Raw genomic sequence first — 26214 nt, 5'->3', positions numbered from 1 at the left:
ACTCCCCACGGTTTCCAGGGGGACCCCTAGTGCACCAGCCCTTCGTGAGGTCACCACCTCTCTGCCAGGGTCGAGCTGCAGACTCCTCCGCCCCTGGGACCGCTCGCTGCAATCCCCCGGGGGACCCTGTTACTGCAAAGTCCTTCTCACTGGGCACACACTCCCAGGGGTTAATCACCCCTTCGTTTTACTGCTCCCCAGTCACTTACTACAGGAAGCGCCGTCCACGGGGTGCAGTATCTCCCGCCGCTGCCACCAGTTGTCACGGAGTGTGGGGGAGTCCAGCCCTGCACCTCTCTTCCTGAGACCCACAGTGACTCTTCGCCAGCCAGTAAAACAGAAGGTTTATTGGACAACAGGAACACAGGTTACAGCAGAGCTTGCAGGCACAGTCAGGACCCCTCCACCGAGTCCTTCTGGGCTTTCAGGGTGCTTGGATCCTAGCTAGGATACCCTGAATTCCGCCCATCCAGCCTCAAGCCCAAACTCAAACTGCTTCCCTCCTGCCACTCCCTTCCTTTGTCCCCTTCCCGGGCAAAGGTGTTGACCTTTCCCCTCCCTTACCTAGCTCAGGTTACAGGCCCTGGCATCGTCCATCCCCTAAAGTCCTCCCCTGCTCTCCCACTCCCCACACAGACAGTCCCTACTGCATCACACCTTGTCTCTAATATCCTGGTACTGACAGGGCTATAACAATATTGCGCCCTTTAATGTCCTCTTTGTTGAAAGAGGCATCCCAAAAAATCCTACATAACCGATAAATAGGTGTTTTTGAAAGTGATAGATTGGGACACTGCTTTCAGTTCCATTGATGTTCACTGAACTGGGATTGCTTTCCATTGGGAGAAAGGCAATACTACTGTTGTTTTCCTTAAGAATAGGCCTTGTCCCTCCTAAATATAGAATAGTTCATGTTTATTGCTCAGTAAAACTATGCTGTGCCTTCTAAGACGAAAAACACTGGCCCAGATCATTCCCTCTGCATTGAGTATGACCCTTTTAGGATCCCCCCCTCCTGGCTCCCTGGAGTTGTGGGAGTCATGCTGCTAGGTTTCTTTTAGCTGCAGTTACCACAACAAAAACTTCATACAGACTCGGGGATGTGTTATTTTTTCACTTGATTTCTCCAAGTCTGGGCAATGGACAAAGTGCATCTGCTGTCCCCTCCCATTCCTCTGGTCAGTCTGTCTTCCTCCCCTTTCCCAGCATCAGTCACAAAATGCACAGCGAGGCCGTTGCAGACTATAGAATTGTAGGTGAGACATGTTGGAGACAGTAGAGCGGAGGTAGCTGACCTTCTCCTTCCACATGGAAGGAAAGCGGTGCTTGTATGAAGGATTCCTTCTAAAGGAATGGGGAGTATTTCCTTGTTTGCCTCACAAGCTATCTTTTACACCAAAACAGCAGTTGTAAAACAGGGATTTGATTCAGTAAAACTTGACACATAGTCAACCTGTCAAGAAAAGCTCAACCTGTCAAAAGCAAACTGGGAGTTACACAGATTGGTAACTGTGATGCACTTCGCTCCTTTTAACCACTCCCTCAGGAATGACAACTGACAGGTTTTATGGTATAACTGAAGACTGGGGAACGTGTTTACTGGATTTGAAAGAGGAGGAGCTATTTCCAAAACATTGCAACTATGCAGATTGGGAGCAGCATAAGTTTTCGAGGTATAAAGTCTGAATTCTTGGCTGATACACATTTTGGGAAAATAAAAGGTTATCCTCTAGTGTATCAGGGTCCTTCCATACAGCACTAATGACCCAATGCCAGCGTAGCAATGATATTTTAGTGGATGTAGGATAAGATCTGAATATGACTGACTTGTGCCATTTATATATTTGTCTTCTGAAGTCAATGTAATTATAGTATTTTGTACAGAAAAAAGATTTATTTTCTACTAATTAGTTCCAAAAATTAGCACAGATCTTTTGAACTGCAATGTTTTGTCTTACCAGTTCCAATAATCAGTACAGAAGTTCTGGTAAAATAGATAGCACAAGAATCCATACCTTGGTTATCTATCAAGAAACTTGACCTGTCTTTGTTTAAACAGAATTACACTATTAGAAAAACAACTTTCCATCTGTACTGCTTAAAAGTATCTCTCTGAAAAAATGGCAAAAAAATGTATGTGATCTGAACATATCCCTCCTTCACAATGCTTATACCTCTTGAATTCCCGTTCTCGTTGCTGGGAGAGATCTTGGTTTGAAAATAATTAAATATGTAGGTCCTGATTGTACTGACAAGTAAGGTGGCATCTTACAGATGCTGTGTCCCTTACACTTTGGTGTAAGTTTTTCTAATATATTAATTTAGGGTGGCTTATCATTAATCGGTATTGTGGAAAAGCTGTGTACGTGGTGGGATTTCAAGAGCTTAGTCACCAAATGTTGGCAAAATGCTTTATGCTCACAGAGCTTGTGCCTGTTGAAATTAAGAGGAGATATGCTGCTGTTATTTATATGTATTGCAGTAGCACCTAGAGGCCCCAGCTGAGACCAGGCTTCAGTGGGAGCGGGAGCGGGCCCATAGTGTTCCATAGAGCCATTCTGCATAAGAATTGGTAAGGAGTATATTGATCACTGGAACGCAAATTTCCATTGGAATAAGTGGTTGATATCTTTCACTGAAAGGTGAATTTAAATTTATTGTTTAAAAGTCTGGCCCCTGTCTCAAACTTCAGCCATTTTTCCTGTGACTGGGAAACATGTAATAGCATTTTGCACTTTTCTATTGTGCCTTTCCTCTGAGTATCTTAAAGCATTTTACATACAAATAACCCTTCCAACACCCTATAAGCTCGGAAAGTGTTATCATTCTATAGATGTGGAAAACTGTGGTTAAATGACTTGTCCAGTCACTTAACAAATTAGTGGCAGAACCCAGAATGCCTGACTCCCACAACTGTGCTCTTCATCCTCCTTCTAACTGGTCTATAGCCTATGGTAGGTTTGGATAGGTGCAATTTAAAACCAAAATTAATAAGCAATTGAAAAATCACATCTAAGGATGCTCAGTGGGTTTCTGAATGGTTTATATAATTATTTGCTGCAAACTTAACGTTGTATTAATGTAGCTTTTACATTCGGGTGTAAGGAGTGGTCTCTAATACTGATCTCTTCCACTTAATCTTACACGTCACTTGTAACAGACAGAAGTTCATAGTGTCCCTTTTTAAAACAGCAGTCCCCAAATTGTTGGATGTCTCCTCCCTCCTCCCCTCCACGGGTGGAGGGGCACAGCAGGGCCTGGGCCAGCCCCATGGGGGACAGAGAGGGAGCACCACCCCCAGCCTTGGCCCCCAGCCCCCAGCCTTGGCTGCAGCTGCTGGCCTCCACCACAGCCTGGCCGCAGCTTCGGCCCCAGCCTCGGCCCCTGTTCAGGTCTCCATTCCCAGCCCCAGCTACAGCCCCTTTACTCCTATCCATGTCCAGTTCCTCCCCACCTCCCTGGCAGTCGTGGAGTGCAAACGGGAGTAAGGGGAGCACTACCCTGAAAAGTTTGGGGGACACTGCTTTAAAATGAAGCTGGACAACAAGCATACAGTAGGCAAGTACTCTGCTCTGGCTGGTTGCTGGATTAGATGTCCTAATGGGCCTTTTACTTCTCTAATTTCTGAGTCTATGAAGCCATTCAGGAAGGAGTCAAATGGACGTGTATTCATGTGGCATCTAATGAAATGCTGAGGTTATTGACACTGGAGAGCTGAAGGGGAACAGTTTTTAAGCCCTTTTATTAATTCTTTTATCTTCCAAGAAATGGATATGTAAATACAGAAATGAGCCAGCCAGCTTGTATACCAGAAGGAAAAATTAATTTCCTCTTCCCTTTTTAACCCACATCAGGTCTTTCTATTTTTTAGTGCTTTTATCAGATAAACTGAAGTCCGCGTTACAAAGCAAAGATTTGATAAAATAATTACTAGGCTACTCATATTCTTCAGTATTTGCTTTCTGTTTTGATAGAAGTCGGGCTTTGGCACAGTGTCGTGGCACAGATATTTCAGGATAGGAAGCATGTTTGCAATGCCTGTATTCACTGGTTTTGGAGTTGTGGCCTGTAATACAAGATGTTAATAACAATATTTTTAAAGTGAAGCTAGGCCTCTGCTGATCGGTTTGTAGACATGTGAGAATTTTTGTTAACTGCAAAATGATTCTGTTAGATGGCTAACTTGTGTGCATTGGGATAACTTTTTAATATATCTTTCCAGACAGATTTTGATTCTCTTTAATTCCAAAGTAGCATATAACATTTTACAGCTAAACTTTGCACTACTGAGTGGAGCAATGCGATAAATTTCTGCTCTGTCAAAATTAAAATTCAAATCTTTGCTTCTCTTTCGGGGTTTGAGTCTATTGATTAAATATTGGTCTTTTCAGAAAGGAAGTGAATGAAGTTTGTAAACATTGACTGGCATTTACTGAGTCTTATGCTAACACCGAGAGAGCACAAATACTTCCTATTAGATAGTGTTATCAAATGTCAAACTGTAGTCCTTGTTGTGTAGAAAATCCAGCATTGGAAGAAGTTGTTAGCAAACAATCTCTTATGAAAGAGGGCAGGTCTCCTTTCTGTCTGTAAATACAAATAGTACTGAGATTATAGTGTGCAAACATCTGTTTAATTTACTGTCTTAATAAGGACTTTAGGGCAAAATGTCAGTTATCTGCTTCATGTTCCTACACTTGCAGTGCTACCTGTTAGTAAAGGTCACCTGTCCAACATACCATATCATACAGTTGGCTACTTCTGATTTTCAGGAAGTACTAACCTCATCTAAATTCATGGAAGATTTGTCTTGCTCTTGTTGTTTGTATATCAAGTGATAAATTATGACCTGAAAATTGCTAACATGCTATTGCATTTATTTCAATCCCTGACTTACTGAATATTCAGTATTCAATGCAGTGAAATCACTGTTCTTGAAAAGAACTTCATTAAGTCGAGGTTCACTACAATCAAAACTGCATTGCACACATTGCTGCGCTATACTGAAGCAATTGAGGACTTTGTTTAATTCAGTACAGCCCCAGTTCAGGAAAGCACATAAACCCATTCCTATTCAGGACAGCACTTAAGCTTGTGCTTACTTTGAAGTATGTGTTTCGGGCAGCGGTTCTCAAACTTCTGTACTGGTGACCTCTTTCACACAGCAAGCCTGAGTGCAACTCCCCCCCCCCCCCCGCCAATAAACTGAAAATACTTTTTTATATGTTTAACACCATTATAAATGCTGGAGGCAAAGCGGGGTTTGGGGTGGAGGCTGACAGCTCACAACCCCCTATTTGAGAACCCCTGGCTTAGGGCATAAGCCCATGCATAAAATGGACAGAAATGCTTTCCTGAATTGGGACCTATAAATGGTGTTTCACTGTATTTGAGTCTCTTATAGCTAGGTTCCACTGTGCTAAGTTCTGTTTTCCCAGTCTAAAGCAAAAGAGGACAAAGACTTCTTTTCCCTGGCTTTGCTTTCACCACTGCTGAAGAGATCACAGCCTCCTTCGGGAAATTAGCTTGACAACCTGAAGAGGGCTGTTAGTATCTAATGACTATATCCCTATGATTCCAAATACCTATGCTGAGTTTTTCAAAGTCCAGTTCCCATTAAAGTTACAGGGAATTGTACATCCAGATCCTTTAGATGCTTTGAAGATTTCAGTCCTCATGTGTTGCTTTATTTTCAAGAACTTCCCCCGTAGTAAACTTTCTATCATAACTCTAGAGCTGATAGCCACCATTTTAGTGAAAACAATATTTTGTACCCTGCAGCAGCATTTACTCTGACAAATACTCTCTTCAGAGCTGAGCTAACCTTCACAATGCTGCTGCCCTAGATGAAGACTTAGCCTGAAGTTGTTACCGAAAGCACCGTTACGTTCAGGTGTATTCATCATGCAGGAGGTAGAGGAGGATCTGCCTATGCCAAATGGAGAGAGAAACTCGGTAGGGAGAGAAATCTTATTCTGACCCTTTTCAAAGGCTATCATCAGACAGTGGTGGGAATTGAAAACACCGTTATTATGTCCTTAACACTGTTATTTCCAGCTGTGTTGGACATTGCTCTGTGACCAATGGTATTTGTAGAAATGCTTCTGTCACTAGTGTATAAATGTGCCATTGTATGTTTTTTAACAATGATGGTATTTACTAGAGCTGTCAAGCGATTAAAAAAAATAATCACGATTAATCACACTGTTATGCAATAGAATACCAATTGGAATGTAGTAAATATTTTTGGATGTTTTCTACATTTTCAAATATATTGATTTCCTTTACAACACAGAATACAAAGTGTACTCACCTTATTTTTTATTACAAATATTTGCACTGTAAAAAAACCAAAGAAGTATTATTTTTCAGTAAATCTAATACAAGTACTATAGTGCAATCTCTTTATCATGAAAGTAGAACTTACAAATGTAGAATTACATAAAAAAACCCCATCATTCAAAAATAAAACCATGTAAAATTTTAGAGCTTGCAAGTCCACTCAGTCCTACCTCAGCCAATTGCTCAGACAAACAAGTTTGGTTACAATTTGCAGGAGATAATGCTGCCTATTTCTTGTTTATAATGTCACCTGAAAGTGAGAACAAGCGTTCACATGGCACTGTTGTAACCGGTGCCACAAGATATTTGCGTGCCAGATGCTCTAAAGATTCTTATGTCCCTTCATGCTTCAACCACCATTGCAGAGGACATGCTTCCATGCTGATGGTGGGTTCTGCTTGATAATGATCCAAAGCAGTGCGGACTGACGCATGCTCATTTTCATCATGAGTCAGATGCCACCAGCAGAAGGTTGATTTTCTTTTTTGATGGTTCGGGTTCTGTAGTTTCCCTATCTGAGTGTTGCTCTTTTACGGCTTCTGAAATCATGCTCCATACCTCGTCCCTCTCAGATTTTGGAAGGCACTTCAGATTCTTAAACCTTGGGCCCAGTGCTATAGCTATCTGTAGAAATCTCACATTGGTACCTTCTTTGCATTTTGTCAAATCTGCTGTGAAAGTGTTCTTAAAATGAACATGTGCTGGGTCATCATCCAAGACTGCTATAACATAAAATATATGGCGGAATGCAGGTAAAACAGAACAGGAGACATAGAATTCTCCTCAAAGAGTTCAGTCACAAATGTAATTAATGCATTATTTTTTTAATGAGCGTTATCATCATTGGACCATGTCCTCTGGAATGGTGGCCAAAGCATGAAGAGGCATACAAATGTATAACATATCTGGCACGTAAATACCTTGCAACGCCAGTTACAAAAGTGCCATGCGATTGCCTGTTCTCACTTTCAGGTGACACTGTAAACAAGAAGCAGGCAGCATTATCTCCTGCAAATTGTAACCAAACTTGTTTGTCTGAGCGATTGGCTGAAGTAGGATTGAGTGAACTTTTAGGCTCTAAAGTTTTACATTGTTTTATTTTTGAATGCAGTTTTTTTTTGTACATAATTCTACATTTGTAAGTTCAACTTTCATGATAAAGAGATTGTACTACAGTACTTGAATTAGGTGAATTGAAAAATACTACTGTTTTTTACTGTGCAAATATTTGTAATAAAAAATAAAGGGAGCACTGGACACTTCGTATTATGTGTTGTAATTGAAATCAATATATTTGAAAATGTAGAAAACATCCTAAAATATTTAATAAATTTCAACTGGTATCCTGTTGTTTAACAGTGCGATTAATTGCAATTAATTTTTTGAGTTAATCACGTGAGTTAACTGCGATTAATTGACAGCCCTAGTATTTACATTTGCTTTTTATGCCTAGTATAGTCATAGGTGTGTGCTTTGGCAATGGCAAGCTATGCTGGGGATTACAATTGTCAAAGTTAGACTCAGGACTCACAGTTTGTCAGACCACTCTGTTTTATTAGTACAGCGCTCTGCTAACAACACCCAGATAATGTGAGCACCATGCAAGACACAAACTATCTTATTTATACAGATAAAAGGACGGGAACTAAACAAAGGGACAAAGAGAGCAAAACTGTAAAATTTACCTGGGGCACAGCATGCATATCCTACTTCCTTACTAACTCTTATCAATCTAAGGCTAATTCTTCACCACTTGCCCTTAAGTGGAGCAATTGTTTTACCTTATGTCTGCATTCCTGACACCTGGATTGCAGCATTTCAACTCTTTTGCTTAAAGGTACACACAGCATTTCTTTAATCCTTTCTATTTTTACAATATAATTCATTCTACTTTCGCAGTCCCTCCTTTTGGTCAAGCTACGCCATGACCAACATTTTACTGGGTTCCACATATTAACCGTTCTTTTATCTCTTTGTTCATCAGCAATATTCAAAATTATTATATTAGCAGTCTGTTTTGGGGCATTCACTGGGGTGACATGCCTTACACAATTCTGGATACAATAGGAGATTAACTGAAAACATACTAAAATCATTAGGATTCCAAACAGGATAGTCCTGAAACAACCAGTTTTCTGTGCCAGATAAATTGAACAGGTTACGTAGCCACTTCCATAAAGAACTCGGCTCTTTATGGGGGAGATGTGTGATTTGTTCCAAGTGGCTAGCTTGACCTATTATCTCATTTTGTCAGGTATAAACACACAACATTGTTTTCCAATGAGAGCACGGGTCCCTCCTTTGGCCGCCAGCACTATGTCCAATGCCTGACCCAGTTTTGGAGGGTCACCTGTCGGATCACCCCTGTTTCTTTGGCCAAGGCTCTTAAACTTTCTACAGTTTTATTTGCCATTTTTTTTACTACTGCTTGTAACCTCAGGAGCCTTTTTGCATGGTATATTACTCCCCCAAGTGGGATAAAGGAACTGCCAATAGCCTCTTCCCAGGTGTCATTGCTGTTCCATATTGTGTTAAACGGATGAGGTCCTCCAGTGAGGTCTGGGGAACTGAGTGGGATAGCCAGGACAGGAACACCAGTTTGAGAGTGGGCTGGGATGTGGCTGCAGACCAAGCATTTAGAAATATTAAGGGTCTGCACTATCCACACTTGTTTCTGGATAAAAGAATTGTCATTGTGGACTCCCCGGACCTTAAGACACCAGCAGCCAAGGAATAGGCGCCACCAGAGGCACATGTTGGAGGCAGGGCCCTTCTGGTTCTGACAACCTCAACTGAGGGAACCGCAGTCACAGTTTTACGTCCACCGGGCAGAAGGCGCTAGGCTCGCTATTGCTTCTTCTTGGGCCTTGCTTTAGGTCATCATCTGCTTTTGGGAACCCTTACGAGAGCATAGATTGTCAGGTATTGCAGGCTGTTCCTCTGCATCTTCTTCTGGAGTCAAAATTGACTCTGACTCTGCATGGTCCTGGGGTGATGGTTCGTTTGCTGGGGGGTGGTGCATTCTTACACTGCGAAGCACGTATCCACTCTGTGATGCCAGACAGTTTAAGAGCCATCTGGCTAGTAAGCAGTGCCTGATGATTCTTTGATGTTGTTTAAGTCTCTTTACTACATCTTCCTTGACTCTGGCTATAACAATGGCCTTCACCCTTATTTTTCCTGATGCATACATTCCTCATTCACACAAACAGACTGAGAATACAAACAGCAGTATTTTATGTTGAGCCAAAAGGCATTGCAAATTAAACCTTGCTGAGTTTTACAATCAATAACCAAGACAATTTACATTGAGACCCAGGCCTTCAGTGTTTCTCTAATTTACTTAACAGAGGGTACGTCTACACTACAGGATTATTCCGATTTTACATAAACCGGTTTTGTAAAACAGATTATATAAAGTCGAGAGCACGCGGCCACACAAAGCACAATAATTCGGTGGTGTGCGTCCATGTACTGAGGCTAGCATCAATTTCTGTAGCGTTGCACTGTGGGTAGCTATCCTGTAGCTATCCTGTAGCTATCCCATAGTTCCCGCGGTCTCCCCCACCCATTGGAATTCTGGGTTGAGATCCCAATACATGATGGTGCAAAAACAGTGTTGCGGGTGATTCTGGGTAAATGTCGTCACTCAATCCTTCCTCCATGAAAGCAATGGCAGACAATCATTTCGTGCCCTTTTTCCCTGGATTGCACTGGCAGACGCCATAGCATGGCAACCATGGAGCCCGTCGTGCCTTTTGTCACTGTCACTGTATGTGTACTGGATGCTGCTGACAGAGGCAGTACTGCAGCGCTACACAGCAGCATTCATTTGCCTTTGCAAGGTAGCAGAGACGGTTACCAGTCGTTCTGTACCGACTGCTGTGCCATTGTAAATTGGCGATGAGATGACGGTTATCAGTCGTTTTCTACCGTCTGCTGCTGTCATAGGTGCTCCTGGCTGGCCTTCACTGAGGTCGGCCGGGGGCGCAAAGATAAAAATGGGAATGACCCCCTGGGTCATTCCCTCCTTTATGTTGAATCTAAAAATAGTCAGTCCCGCCTAGAATATGGGGCAAGTGTACTAGAGAACCAGAGAGCACAGCCGCTCCGTGTCAGATCCCACAGAAATGAGCTGCATGCCATTCTAGGGGGTGCCCCTGCAACAACCCCATCTGTTGCTTCCCTCCTCCCCCAACCCTTCTGGGCTGCCGTTGCAGGGTCCCCACCCCATTTGTGTGATGAAGTAATAAAGAATGCAGGAATAAGAAACACTGACTTTTTAGTGAGATAAAATGAGAGGGAGGCAGCCTCCAGCTGCTATGATAGTCCAGGCAGGACATTAAACGGTGTGGGGGAGAGGAGCCCAGCATCCTGCTGCTATGATAGTCCAGGCAGTACAGAATCTTTTCTTTAGACATGAAACGGGGGGGGGGGAGGGGCTGATGGAGTTCAGCCCCCAGTTGCTATGATGAGGATAGTTACCAGCCGTTCTGTACCATCTGCCGGGAATAACCGGGAGTCATTCCTATTTTTACCCAGGCGCCCACGGCCGACCTCACCTGAGGCCAGCCAGGAGCACTCACGGGATGATGACAAGGATGGCTGTTAGTCCTGCTGCACTGTACCATCTGCCACCGGGGAAGGGAGGGGAGGGGATGCTGCTGTTCAGTGCCACAGCACCGCGTCTACCAGCAGCATGCAGTAGACATAGGGTGACTTTGAAAAAAGTCAAGAAACAATGTTTTTCCCTTTTCTTTCACGGGGGGGGGGGGCCGGGAAAGGGGAGTAAATTGACGAGATATATCCTGAACCACCCCGGACAATGTGTTTGACCCTACAGGCTTTGGGAGCTCAGCCAAGAATGCAAATGCTTTTCGGAGACTGCAGGGACTGTGGGTTAGCTGGAGTCCTCAGTCCCCCCTCCCTTCCTCCATGAGCATCCATTTGATTCTTTGGCTTTCCTTTACGCTTGTCACACAGCACTGTGCTGTGGACTCTGTATCATAGCCTGGAGATTTTTTTCAAATGCTTTGGCATTTCGTCTTCTGTAACGGAGCTCTGATAGAACAGATTTGTCTCCCCATACAGTGATCAGATCCATTATCTCCCGTACGGTCCACGCTGGAGCTCTTTTTGGATTTGGGACTGCATCACCACCCGTGCTGATCAGAGCTCCACGCTAGGAAAACAGAAAATGCAATTCAAAAGTTTGCTGGGCTTTTCCTGTCTATCTGGCCAGTGCATCCAAGTTCAGATCACTTTCCAGAGCGGTCACAGTGGTGCACTGTGGGATACCGCCTGGAGGCCAATACCGTCGATTTGCGGCCGTACTAACCCTAATTCGATATGGTAATACCGATTTCAGCGCTACTCCTCTCATCGGAGAGGAGTACAGAAATCGGTATAAAGAGCCCTTTATATCGATATATAGGGCCTAGTTGTGTAGAAGGGTGCAGCGTTAAATTGGTTTAACGCTGCTAAAATCAGTATAAACGTGTAGTATAGACCAGGCCATAGACACAATAGAGAATCCTGTCTCTTACTAACTAAATCTTAAAACAAAGAGTTAGAGAGGGCCCAATTTGTAATGCATATGGGAAAACAGAATCTTATAGTCCCAGAGGGTCATTTCTTTCTGCTATTCAAAAAGGGTGGCTAGCAGGATGAAATCAAATTATGCATTAATTCTCATGGAACATTATAAAATCCTTTTCCTACATATCCCCCTTTTGACACTAAGATTATTAATCGCTAGTGTCACTTCTTATTTAGTCCATGTAATGGAAACTGGGAGGTGAGTTGGGCCTTTGGCTCTAGCTTTGCATACATTCGTTTTATCCACCAGCACATTTTAAACATTTCAGTTAAACACATACAATTTAAAACCAAAAACAATTAGAGGTAGTATCATTAGTATGCCAGTAGTTGTGGGAGACCATCCAGAAAATATGTTATACCAATGGTAAGCTGTTATGTCTTTCTGCAGTGGCAATTCTTAACATGTCCCCATTTGCATGTATAATATGAATGGTCCCGTTTCCCACATTGTTTTTTTTTTTCCCCTAGGAACTATGTTACCTTTTTACCTTTTGACAGATGATTGGTAACTGTTTGCCATTCAGTGCCAAGATTGATAGAGAACTCAGCTAAATCAGTGTTTACAGTAAGCTGAGACTTTCTTTTTTTGTTGTTGTGCCAAATAATAAATGTGGTTATTGGTAAACACAGTACTTACATTACATTTATATTTGTCTTCTGATGGGTTGCTAACGTTTTTTTAAACACTTTTCCCCAAGAATTAACACATACACATAGCCCATTATATAGTACTTTGGATTTTCTGAAAGACAAATAACATTTTTCTGCTCCTTTTGGGGTGGCATTGATTGTTGCTTAAAAATTCCATTCTTTTACAAATACCCTTGTTGATTGCAGGCAAAACAGATGGATTACTCCCATATTTTCCTGTGTTTTGTTTTTTTTTAAATAGGCAGGCCAGGTTTTTACGGCTTCTACTTTTAAGGGTTATGGGGAAAATATTCCACTGTTTAGTTATTTTCCTCTTATATAGCAGACCAAGTTTGTAATGTTTTTCCTACTGTGTTAAGCTTTAAGTTTATTCTCAGGTAATAGCTGAGAAGCATTATTACCATATTACCTTAAAGGAGTTTTCCAAAAATCATACACACTATACGTTGTTACAGGGGTACTTACTAACATTAAATTTATTTCAATGTTTAATATTAACAATAACATTAGCATTAAATCTATTAAAGACATCTTGTTATACCATGCCTTTTATTTAGGCAATTTGTTTGCTGACCAAGTGTGTTTTTTATTTGCAGCTTCTTTTGTGCTGGCAGTTCTCACCTTTCTTTATCAGTTAGGTAATTTGCATCAACACAGACTTGGCTTTTGGATTCAAAGCCATCAGCAGAGCTCAGAGGCTCTATCTTAACACACAGGGATCTAACACAGCCTATTGCAGCTCTTTTGGAGCCCTAATAGGATTTTAATTCAGCAGAACATTTCATTTGCATTTCTTTTACCCATTTCTACAATATACATTGCACGTCCTAGGGAAAATGCACATTTCTTCTGTACTATAACTTTTTAAAACATTAGCCATATCAATTTTTACATAAGGTGTAACCGTTTCTTTTGTTCCTAGAGTTTTCAAGTACCCTTATCAAAGTGACAGTCTGATTATACAGAGCCGTCTTAAGGCTCAGTGTTTTTAACATTGCTGCTTTTTGTTTTGTACACCTCATCTCTGCTGTTGCCTCAGAGGGGCACTGTTAATTTCTTATTCTTTCACTACAGCTCTTATCTGCTATTGTTACAAAAAAAAACAACCAAACAAAAAGACTCCAGAATCTCTCCCTATTCTCCTAATTTTGACTGCCCTATTGCAGCCATGACTTGGTCTTTATTTAAAAACATTTTAAATTTTGTAAAGAATCAAGTTACCCCTTAAGGGTTAAATGCTAAATCCCAAAGCCAAACAACACTAATTACCTGGTGTCTTGCAAAAAGGTCTGCCAGTTTGGCAACTTTGAATTAAAGAGTCAAATGAATTTTTAGTGGCATTAAAAACAAAAACAAAACTAATTTATCTTACACCTAAAAAACAAGAGTTTTACAAACCAGATGTGCTGGTTTAGATTCTTAGAACTTTACATATTTTTACAGACAAATAAATAGATACACATTTTCTTTTCTTTAACATTCCTTTACACTGCTTTGTTTTTACATAGCTGTATGTATATTTGGATTATTTACAGGCATTCTTTTGGAAAAGGGCCCAAACCAAGAATTCTCTCTCTTTAACATAGTCCTTTTTAACATTTTCATAAAGTTTAACTGCTTAATTCTCTCCAGCCTCTGTAGAGTTAACTTTTCACTCTCTTTCCTTAAATCACTTGTTTATCACCCAAAATGACACCTTTATCACCTCAGATTTCACGATTTTAAGTATTGTTCCAGGGGTTCATGCCTGCACTTACTGCTTATCTTACTCCTGACACTATGCCCTTAAGGCTTCCAACCTGTTTTTCAGTTTCTTAATCTGTTGCTTGCCTGCTTGTCTGGGCCCGATCCTGCTTTTTTTTTCCCCCAATGAACCATTTTTGTGAGTGATATTTTGAAAGAAATGTTCAAGGAAAGGGACCAGGAAGGGTGGGGGCTAGTTGAGGAGCCCACCCTCCGTGCTGAATTGGTAGTGGAACACCAAAGAATCAGTTTTTGAGGCAGACAACAAAGGGAAACAGAACAAGGGGCTTTTTGTCCTTTTTACAATGAGATGGGAGTATGAAGGGGGTTGTGATCGATCTGGGGTTTGGAGAACGGGGTAAAGGGGAGCGCTCAGTCTGGTGGTGGGAGAGGAGGCTTTTAATAAAGCTTTTAACTTATTATTTGAATATTTGAGAGAGGCAGGTTTTGATTTTGTCCACCTACAATTTGCCTCTTCCCACCACTGCATGAAACAATTAACCTCTCCCTTAGCCAATTTAGTTTTAGGTTGGCCAAGTTTGTCCTTTAAGTCATCCTCTCGGTCTTTGTTCCAAGATTTTAACAGTGGCCACTGAGTTTTGGGATCCCCCTGAGTTAGCCTAGACCATTTTTCCAGAAATTTACAGGAGTCCAGACCCTTTTTACAGGAGTCTGGACCCATCCTAAATACCTAAGTGAGCCGGCGTTCGTTTAGGGAACTGTCCTGACTTAGACTTCTGGTTACCCATACAGGAGGACTTTACACACCAATTGCACAAGAAGGAAATTCGGGTTCGTCAGAGTGATGCCCGGTGCAACACACATAAGGAGCCCACAGGCTACTGCCTCAATCACCCTTGCTTTCACTCCAAAGGTTTCACCCAAGGTGCAGTGCGGCTGCAATTGTGCAGATTCCACTCACTCAGACCGCGGGGACAGGAACCCCTTGGTCGGCCGATCCCCGGATGGAGACAGCACCCAGACTCAAACACTCCACAGGGAGGACGGATAGACACAGAGACAGGACAGTCCTCAGTCTGGACAAAACACAGAAATAATTACCTGACCAGATTCCTGATGTCAGATCTCGTGATCCCTACCAGAACAGAGTGGGAACCAACAGGTTCGATGGCATAGATTTCACTGTGGCCATGCGCCTTTCCATTCTGGTGTTGTTCCGCTCGGGCCAAATGCCCAGGTGCCGGCTGCCATGGTCATCCTACAAAAACGGTCAGGAATCACACAGCCCCAGTGAAGACGGTTGCCATCTCAGTGAGACCTCCAAATTGTCAAAGTTAGACTCAGGACTCTCAGTTTGTCAGACCACTCTGTTTTATTAGCACAGTGCTCTGCTAATAACACCAGATAATGTGAGCACCATGCAAGACACAAACTATCTTATTTATACAGATAAAAGGGCGGGAACTAAACAAAGGGACAAAGAGAGCAAAACTGTAAAATTTACCTGGGGCACAGCATGCATATCCTACTTCCTTACTAACTCTTATCGATCTAAGGCTAATTCTTCACCACTTGCCCTTAAGTGGAGCAATTGTTTTACCTTATGTCTGCATTCCTGACACCTGGATTGCAGCATTTCAGCTCTTTTGCTTAAAGGTACAGACAGCATTTCTTTAATCCTTTCTATTTTTACAATATAATTCATTCTACTTTCACACTAGCCTGCTAAAGCTGAAGCCTCTGCTTGCTTGCTTGTTCTGTGAATCCTAGTCACCATGGGTTGTTTCTTTTAATAGCCAAATATAACAGCAAGAGACTTTGTGAATATATTGACAGGGAAAAATTCTTGAAATAGAGTACCAGATTGTGTTGCCACACGTTGATAGCTAACAGATCTGATTGAGTAAGGACATTTTTGGGTGGATTTTTAGATGCTCATTCTAAAATGATTAAAAGGAGGATTCCTCAAGTTGAGTAAGATTTCACTGGGAGCTGAATGTGTTGAAGAACACTATTTGTGAAACTGTGCAATATAACAAAGGGGGCACTTAATCGTCCCTTCTAGCCAGTGAGCAGCTCTGACGAGGTTCCAAGATGAAGGTAACTTCAACAGCACAGTGCATTCAGGAGTGTATCCAATTGAAGAGGAAGCCAGAAATCTGTGACAGTGCTGAAAGTTATTGGATCTAAAGAGATGCAAATGAGAGGCTCCTGGGTGCACTCAGCCAGGTCACAGGTGGCTGTGGATTGCAAGGTATCATGTGTAACTGAATGGTTCATTCCGAGCTAACTTCAGTGAACCAGTGGAATAATGTTTAACAGTTAAAGTAAACTTATTTCAGTACTGGATGCCCCCCATCCACAGCCTGATAAAAGCAGGAGCGGCTGTTTACCTTGTAAATCTGGGATTAATTCAGTTTTCATCTATCACTGCAGTTCATTTGGCCGTTTTTGACACCCCTAGATACTCTTCCTGTGACTGACACAACAGAAATACATATATGGATAGCTAATGTATTTTGAAAGTTGGTGGGATTTTGCTAAATTCCTTTGTAGGCCTTTTTAGCAATATGGTAAATATGAAAAAGTCATGGCAAGGAGCAAAGAAAAGTGATGTTTTGTTCTTTCTAATACACCTTTGTTGTAGCATGTGTGCCTGATTTAGCCATAATTAGACTCCCAGAGAGATTTAGAATATAAATTTTGGGATGGTGCAGCTATAGTCTATATTAATCTCATATTTTGATTAAACATTCCATGCTACAGTGAATGCTAGTGCAGCCAGGCTCCCACATGTTAAATGAGTCAGTTTGACATTGTGAACACTTGCAAAAACAATGCGTAAGAATTTGTGGTCCCTGCTTTGCTTTGGGTTAGTTCAGATGACAGTGAGTGAAGAAGGAATATGTGGCAGTGGGGCATTGCCTGACTGCCTGAACGTAGTTTCCAGATGTTCTTACATTTAGGGATATTTTTCAAAGGTATAGAATGGTGTGTGTGTGTGTGTGTGTGTGTGTGTGTGTGTGTGTGTGTGTGTGTGTGTTTGTGTAAATGTTTTTTTAATGGGAGAAGGGGTTGGCTGCACTCCTCTGCAACACAGTCAGCCTTAACTCTCTCCTAACTAATTTCTTCATGTGAGAATAAGGCAAATAAGGATAGTCCTGGCTCTTGCATGTGCTCCTGCTTATTCATGGCTCTGTAACATATGATTGCACTTCTCAGGTCACAGCCCCATCTGCTTATAACAAATAAAACTATAACCTACAATTCGAGCCTGCCTGTCCTTCCGGTTACCCAGTGTTGATGAGATTTTGAGGATAATCATTTCTCTGTACCATCTGTAAGCTAGAAGGGCTCTTGTTGTCGTCCTGTTCCTGCTAAGGTGGCTCACGTGGCTGATTCCACATGTGAAGCTAGGAACAAGAGTCTATGCCATCTGAATAGACACACACAATCTTATGTGACCCTGCTCAACTCATTTTATGAAGGGCATAGTTACAGACTAGCATTCTCAAGTATGGATCTCTGATATTCGTCACCTACTTCCATTTTAGGCAGTTAAATAAGAGACCTGATTTTCAGAGGAGCTGAATACTCCCAACTCCTACCGACATTAACGGAGCATCTCTGAAAATTAGACCTTGCTTACCTACTTAAATATGAATGTAGGTGGTTAACTTTCAGCATGCTCCAATTTCAAATATTTTGGCTACAGTACAAGTCTGCCTGTCTCATTGCACCTTTATCCTCCTCCATAAGGTTTCTAGAAGAAGTCTGATACTTTCCAAGAATGGGAATTTCATCCCTCAAAGAGCTTTTCAGTATATTCAGGGTCCTGTGGATTTTGTGGCCAGGGATTTTTCTCAGAATTATGCTGCAGAGTTATGTTCTGGAATCTAGGCTATCATTTAAAACAACAGCAAAAAAAAAAAATGTTTCTAGCCCTCATGGTTGTGAAGCAATCCTCTGAAATGTGAATCAGATGTAAACAAATGCAGTTTGTCATCTTGAGTTTTGCAGACAGCCTGAAACAACAGCTGTGAGCGTGAACTACCTCCACCACACACATATATCTTAATACACCTCTACCTCAATATAATGCGACCCAATATAGCACAAATTCGGATATAACTCAGGGCTTGGCTACACTGGAGAGTTGCAGCGCTGGTGAGGGGGTTACAGCGCTGCAACTCAGGATGTGGCCACACTTGCAAAGCACAGCCAGTGCTGCAACTCCCTGGTTGCAGCGCTGGCTGTACTCCTGGTCTGCCTCGGGTGTAGCAATTCCAGCGCTGGTGATGCAGCACTGGTCAGCAAGTGTGGACACCACCAGCGCTTTTATTGGCCTCCGGGATATAAGGAGGTATCCCAGAATTCCTGTCCACAACAAACCAGAAGAATGGCTGAACTCCGATCCCCCGTAGCTACTTGCTAAAAAACAAACACAGCTGCTCTGTGCTCCAGCGAGCCAGCGAAGGCAGGAGAATTGCTTTGGAATGTTCAAAGCTGTTTGCTTGAGGAGAGAGGGGGGAGGGGTAATGTTGAGCAACTGTTTATGTGGTCTGACGGCTATTTAGGAGTGCATAATTAGCATTTAGTGAATAAGAGACAGGTGGGGGAAAGGTCAAAACTTTTAAAATGATTGAAGGTAGGCACTGTGTATCTTCCAGTCCTTACAACTTGCAAGCAGGGAGCTGAGAACAGTGTCAGCTCCAAAAATCCACTCTCTCTGTCTCCCCCACGCTCCCTGTCACATTCCACCCCACCCCCCTCTTTTGAAAAGCACGTTGCAGCCACTTGAATGCTGGGATAGCTGCCCACAATGCACCACTCCCAACAGCGCTGCAAATGCTGCAAATGTGGCCACACTGCAGCGCTGGTAGCTGTCAGTGTGGCCACACTGCAGTGCTGGCCCTACACAGCTGTACGAACACAGCTGTAACTACCAGCGCTGCAGAACTGTAAGTGTAGCCATGGCCTCAGTAAAGCAGCGCTCCGGAGGGGCGGGGCTGTGCATTCCAGAGGATCAAAGCAAGTTCAGTATAACGCGGTTTCACCTATAATGCTCTAAGATTTTTTGGCTCTCGAGGACAGCGTTATATCGAGGTAGAGGTGTATGTAGCTAACTGAGAAACTCAAAGATGACAAATATCAACCTTAACTATTTTATTGCTGATCATTGTAGCAGAAACAGCCAATTAATGTGCTTCTCTTAGGGCCCCAATCTGTCTTCCATGCCTGCCTAGGTTCCAAAAAGCTCATCTGTCAAGTTTGACTGCATTAGGCTTCACTAGAGTAGCACTGTAGCTAATTCCTCCTCCTAATAAGTCATAGGCTTTACAGACCCTGAGTTAAGTGTTTCAAGAGCATATGTTCTTCATCCCTCAAGTTTGAAAGCTCTACAAGGGATCACTACACACCTCTGTCACTGCTCTGTTGGGAGGCTTAATTCTATTTGTTTAACTGGGTCTTGGTTAGATTGTACTTCTGGTTGAGATATGAAAAGAAGCATCTTGTGGAGTTGAAACACTTCAATCCAGTGTGCTTTGTTTTGTTTTCTTAATATTCAGTGTTGACGTCCCTTCCTGCCCTGGCTGTGCCACCTACTACCCCCACCAAAGCCATATCCCCCTCAGTAGTGAATGGACTAGAGATGACAGAGCAACGGAGCTGGCTATACCTGGAGGAGATGGTCAACTCCTTACTGAACACAGCCCAGCAACTGAAGACCCTGATTGAACAGGCTAAACAGGCCAGCTCCTCCTTCCGGGAGGCTGCTGTTACTCAAGCGAAAATCCAAGCCGATGTGGAGAGGAAAGAGGTAACAATGCTGGAGGAGATGACATTGCTTGAGTCTGTATTATCTTTGTTTATGACTACTAAGTGAGCAAAGTGCTACCTTACTCAGCTTCCCTTGTGGTTGGAGTGAAAGACTGACTAATGAGCATAGTCTCAGAAACCTTGAGTTCTATTCATCACCCCTGCAGCATCCATCCTCGTAACTTCTGTTGAAGTCACTCAGTTACTTGTGTCTTGTGGTGGGGGAAGAGGACATTCTGGGATTCTAAGAAGCTGAGGGTGCTATGGAAATAGTTTAAACTCTTGCTTCAATGATCACAGATTCTGAGCCCTGGCATCAAGGATCAGTTGGTGTCTGGGAAGGGGCTGCTATGTTCATGCAAGACCTACATACCACACAACTAAGAAATAACAAAAGCTCCGACTGCTTAACTAGACAGTTATTCTGCTTTCTTTATGGCAAGCTAGGAAACATTTAAAAGATGCTACTCAAGCTGCTGACTTCCTGCTAGAGGAGCAAGGGATGGGGCAGTGGCGTGTTGCTGAGTGAAGTGGGTTGTTTTGTTTTGTTTTGGTTTTTTTTTGGGGGGGGGAGTTTACATTGGACATAATGTTTATTCAGCAAATTTGTCTTATTTACTGTTGAGATAACAAAGTGTAGCTAGCATCTGTTGCCATGGATACAAACTTCTGGTACTCTCAGAGCCATTGCTGACTCCAGCCCTGTCGGTCTCCTAGATAAGGGTGTAGAGAGAATCCATGAAAGACCGTATCTGGCAGGACTTTGATGCTAGAGAGGAGAGCTCGCAGGATAGTCTGAGCAGGATTTTAGTTACTTTAACAAAACTGAGTTGTGTTTGTACTGGGAAACAGATTATTCTTTCTTGATTAACACATACATGGGGAGGGGTGTTAAGTCTCCACTTCATTCCACCTGGTGTAGTCTTTTACACCTGTTCACAGTGGGTATCAAATGCTATTTTTCTGATTTAGCACCCATGTTACAAAGGTGTAAGGACTACACAGGGTATGAGGCATTGGAGAATCCGACCCACAGGTCTTTGAGGAGATATGTTGTTTGCAGGCACAGCTGTTTTTGTTGTTTTATAATTTGTTGTCTGTTTGTTTGTTTTCCCCCTCTCCAGTTTATGCCCTGTCTTCCCTCAGGGCTCCCAGATGAAGAAGGCTGGTTGGGGCTCTCATTAGAAGGCCATTGATGCTACGCACACTTTATATAAAGGCATCTCTGATGGCAATACAGACTGCTGCCCTCCCACCAGGGCCGCGTTTACTCACTTCACTATGCTGCTCCTATTCTCTGCTGGCACAGGAAGTGAGAGATCAAATCCAGCTGCTGCACAGCAGTTCAGAGTGCTAATTTACTGTGAGCCTGTGTGAGAGAGTGACTTTTTCTCAGTAACATACACCCCCAGCTGTACCATCTCTGGCACTTGTATTCTTATTTTGTAATATGTTATTGATACTTGTGCTGCTGAGTGGGACTATATTCTTTTGAGAAATTGTGTAGGTGGTGTGGTCATTTGTATTGACCCTTAATAACAATTGTAAAACTCTTACTTTTTGTGGCTGCACAGATCCCTTTACCTAACCAGAAAAAATACTAATTTACTTTTGGGCCTGCATTACCAGAAATGTTGAATGTAGTAGCTGTCTCACCTCTGTTCAGGATCACCACCAGTTTTGTGCAATCTCTTTGCAGTGTTACATTTTAAGTATTTTGAAATGAAAGATCTTTTCATTAGATAAGAAATGCAGAGCAAGCCCAAATAAGGGATTAAACCAGAACAGAGCTATGGTGTCAGATCTTCCTGGAATATGGATTTGGCACATAGGATTAAAGAAAAAATCTGCTAGATTGGAAATCAGTCTGCTTCCAGTAATAGGTTGTTCAGTAACAAGCTTTGCTGCTACAGCTGTTAATACAAGCTTCACTCTTTGCACATCTGCAGAACTGTTGCTCAGTTCAGCAACCTGACTCTTATATTGGCATTTGACACCTTATATGTAATGCGTAGTTTAGCTGATGTGTACATTCACTGGCAGGAGAAGAAAGCAAACTGGAAAGCTTACCCCATATTACCTTTGATATAGTCTTTTGGATAGTGAGAAATAATGAAGCCGTGTTGAGAGCCGGTAATCGTGTATAACACATAGATATCACTATTAAAGACTGGCTGATCCTTAAATATTGCAAATGAACCATACAGTTTCCAAAGGACCGTAATTTCATTGGTGTTGCTGAAGGGAATCAAGCTATGCCATGTACAGTAAAGGGGTATTTGCTTTTCTTGTGTTGAGATCTGTATAGTTCATAACCATGTGAAAGACAGACTTCCACTTCCAGTCCTCATGGACTGAAAGAGAGATTTGTGCTGGGGATAGGTCTTCATTTGTTACTTGACCATTGGTTGAAAAAATGTGTGCAGTCAAATTATTGACATAGACTTTCCTTCTGATAGGCTGTAGTAATGTTACTGTCTGATGATGGTTCATCTGAGTCTCTGGAATGCATTTTTTAAAATCTTTTTTAAGAGGGGTGGAGGTTGCAGAGAGAGAATTTTTGGGAAAGGGGACTTGCTAAATGTAGCAAATAAAAATATATTCAGCATTGTGTCATATAAATTGATGAAAGCCAGCAAAACAGGCTTTAGGCTGCAGTTCATTCCTTAAATTGGTCTGTTGTGTCTGAGTCGGGCAGGAGTGTTAGATCACTGGGCATACTTAGGAACCTGTGGCAATCGCTAGACACTAGGTCGTTCAAGTCAGTGTGTGGGTTTAAGGCTGGACTGTAGAGCTTTCCGGAAAAAAATTCATCCAGATACAGTAATGGAATATATATGTAGACAACACACATTCACATATTTAAAAGGAATATTTGAGAAGCCATTCCTCTATCATGTATCTCCCAAATCCTGTGTTCAGATGTTTGCCTCTGACCAATGATAGCATCACAGATCTTATGCTCATAGCAGGAAAATGAGGTTTAGTTGTTTGTGAAGCCCTCAGCTGTTACAATGGAAATGTAGAATCACAAACTCCAAACTTGTAAGCTGAACATCTCAAATATTTTCTTTCAAGATATAATTGTAATTTTTAAGTCTACATATATGTTCAGGGACTAATTTTCACTGTCCTTTTGTTTTGTTTTTGTTTTTGTTTTTTTAGTTGATATAAATTGGCTTAAGAAGCATGGTTTGGTGGGTAAAGTGCAGGACTGGGAGTCTCTTCCAGTTCCAGGTTCTATTTCCAGCTCTGCCACAAATTTCTTATGTGACCTTGGGTAAGTCACTTAACTGCTCTGTGCCTCAGTTTCCTCATCAATAAAATAACAATAGTATGTACTTCACAGAGATTTGGTGAAGTCTTAACAAGTGTTTGAAAAGTTTTGAGAGAGCCCTGGATGGAAGGCACTATAGAAGTACAAAATATTAATCCAGGCCATTCCCAACCATTTTTTGAATCACACCCCACCTTAGCTCTCTCTCTCTATATATATAATATATTTAACTTGAAAATCCACCCTTTACAATAGCAAGAAGGATACTGCCACCTACTGTTGCTAATGTGTTTGTTCCGGTCAGATTACTACTTCATCAAAATACATGTCAAATGGTACTATAAGAACATCACTTACCTTTTAAAATGGAGTGATGCTGCAACCCTGTACACCAGACTATAAATCCACTCACTCAGATTTGGCTCAGCCATTCCTCCATTATGCCAGCAAGGAAGGGTCTCTGCCGTCCCATGCCTTCCAGCTCTGGTCGGAGGAGAGTGGTTCTGGACTCCCCCATGTTGCATCCTCGCTGAGTTCAGGTGTTCAGGTTCTCAAAAGCGGGGGGAAAGGGGGAGGGAAGAAGAAGAATGGCTGTTTGGCCCCCTTATCTCTGGCATCCATGGCCTTGCCCCCTAAAAAGCCTGACACCTCCCTCCCCCTAGTGAGAACCTATGTATTAATCAGACAAGTTTTTTTAAAGCTGAAAAATAAGATTCCACCATTTACTGTCGCATCCCTACTGTAACAGTAACTGCTCCAAAGGAACTGTCTCAATTTGCACACGGGAGTGTCTCACGCAGGTAGTACTGCATCAGTGCTACAAATGGTTAGGGTATGTTGTCAGTCTATTAGAACCATTACAAGTTCACTGTAATGTGGTGTTACTGGTCCAGAGCATTGATACACATATGCAGTGTTGATCATGTCTGAGTTTCAAAGTTTAAATAACTCCAGCATTTTAAAACTAATGAAACCAGTGTTAAAAGCCACTTTTTTATGCATCACCCCAAGGATTTTCTAAACTGAGACCACTTCTACTATCTTTCTGCAATCGGAGACCCCCCCCCAGAACTAGTCCCAGATATGACACTGACCTCTATTTTAATGCTTTGGACCTCAATGCCCATAAGACACACCCAGCATATGTGAACATTTGGTGTGCATGCAGCTGATACTTTAGTTCTGTGTATGGCTCTATGTTTTCACATGGAAACACCAGACATCATTTACATATGGTCAGCTTATTGTGAGTGATAGACAGATCTATGTTTTGGCTAAAAGTGATCTCACACATTAAAGAAAATTCTTTTTATCAACTATTGGTATTTCATGTGTTTGTATAAAAATGAAAGTATCTCAGTATTTGTGTTTTAAACAATAAAATATTTATTGGTATCCAGGAAGTATGATTTGATATTTCATATTTTGATATTCCTGTTTTTTAGTCAAGTAAAATTCTCAGCCACCCTTATTGAAAGACCCTTAAAATAACTACATTTGGTTGGTCACTGAATTCTGGTTTTACTGCATCTTTTTGTTTAAAAAGAGTAGGGTGATGGTGAGGGATACTCTGCATTTAAAGGTTGAGGATGCTCAACATTTCATAGGAGGTGCTTAGTATCTTTCAGGATAAGCCCAAAAGGAATGGTTGAAAGGCACAACTTTACACAAAGCCCGAAACGCCTGCAAAATCTAATATTTTTAGTGTTTGTTAAGCTGCCATTTAGTTCCAGCAGGTTTTAGAGAACATGTAAACCCACCAAAAATCCTTTCCCATATTCTGTGCAAAACAAATACTGTTTAAGCCATTAAAAAATTCCAAGACCCTAAGCCAAAGATATGCATATAAAATATCATTCCTCTCTGAATTAATGTAGAAAAACAATAGAAAAAGTCCCATCCTTTCAATATAACAGTGCTAGAGGGGATACTACTTTTAAGGACCAGGCTGAAGATTAGATCATTTAACAGCTGGATTATCTGAATTGTTTTCCCAGAAAGATTGAAACAGTTCAGGGCAGGAGGGCATGAAATTTAAATGGAAAAGGGGCAGGCATTTTAGGAGTCTAGCTGTACACAGAAAGTAGTTAGTATATGGATTATGCTACATAGGACAATAGGTGCAGTTCAGATCAGTGGTTCTCCAAATTTTTCTGGAGACCATATTGTAAGAGAGAGATTCTTGCTCTTGGTTCAGTTCCACACCCAATTTCCCTCTGCTTGGTTCTGAAGTGTCTCAGTTTCTCCAGACCGCTGATGTTCTGTGGCCCATAATTGGAGGACTCCTGATTCAAATAAATAAAATGGAGGTGAAAATAACTTCATCTGCAGACTTCAGGAAGGAGTGGGGACTGGAGGAGTACCTGACAGATGTGCTTCCTGATGGCTATCCTATAACTCTTAACTGAAAATTAGACAGGGAAGAAGTCCTCCGCTATGGAGCTCACAGCCTGTGGCAGCCCCTAGAGCTAGAATTCATTGGCTATCAGCATTGTGCATCCGTTTGTGTGACTGTGTAGACCATTGCTATGGGGTTTGTTGTGGCTGGTTGGGACTGCGCTTGTGTGTGCATGGATTGGAGGGGAATATTTAACATGCATCACTTAATCTCAAAAAAGATATAGTGGAGTTGGAAAAGATTCAGAAAAGGGAAACAAAAATGATTAGGGGTAGGAACGGTTGCTATATGAAGAGAGATGAATAAGACTGGGACTTCTCAGCTTGGAAAAGAGACAACTAAGGGGGAATATGATAGAGGTCTGTAAAATCCTGACTGGTGTGGAGAAAGTAAATAATGAAGTGTTGTTTACTACTTCTCA

General features: G+C 41.9%; 1 protein-coding gene across 4 annotated transcripts in view; it reads left to right on the top strand.

Moving 5' to 3' along the window:
• DEAF1 (DEAF1 transcription factor) overlaps positions 1-26214 on the top strand; it is a 59789-nt gene that overhangs the window by 21354 nt on the left and 12221 nt on the right. For 2 of the 4 annotated variants that reach the window (XM_050952870.1, XM_050952869.1), the window contains one exon: positions 19869-20119. In XM_050952870.1, the coding sequence (XP_050808827.1) occupies positions 19869-20119 (251 nt within the window). Of the gene's footprint in view, positions 1-10884; positions 11448-19868; positions 20120-23283; positions 23399-26214 lie in introns of those variants that run through there. The other 2 variants (XR_007774377.1, XM_050952871.1) reach the window with 2 other exon arrangements.

Source organism: Gopherus flavomarginatus, chromosome 5, assembly GCF_025201925.1.
Source record: "Gopherus flavomarginatus isolate rGopFla2 chromosome 5, rGopFla2.mat.asm, whole genome shotgun sequence".
In the NCBI taxonomy this organism is placed as follows: domain Eukaryota; kingdom Metazoa; phylum Chordata; order Testudines; family Testudinidae; genus Gopherus; species Gopherus flavomarginatus.
The sequence above is the reverse complement of the archived record's forward strand: the minus strand, read 5'-3'. Positions and strand labels throughout refer to the sequence as shown.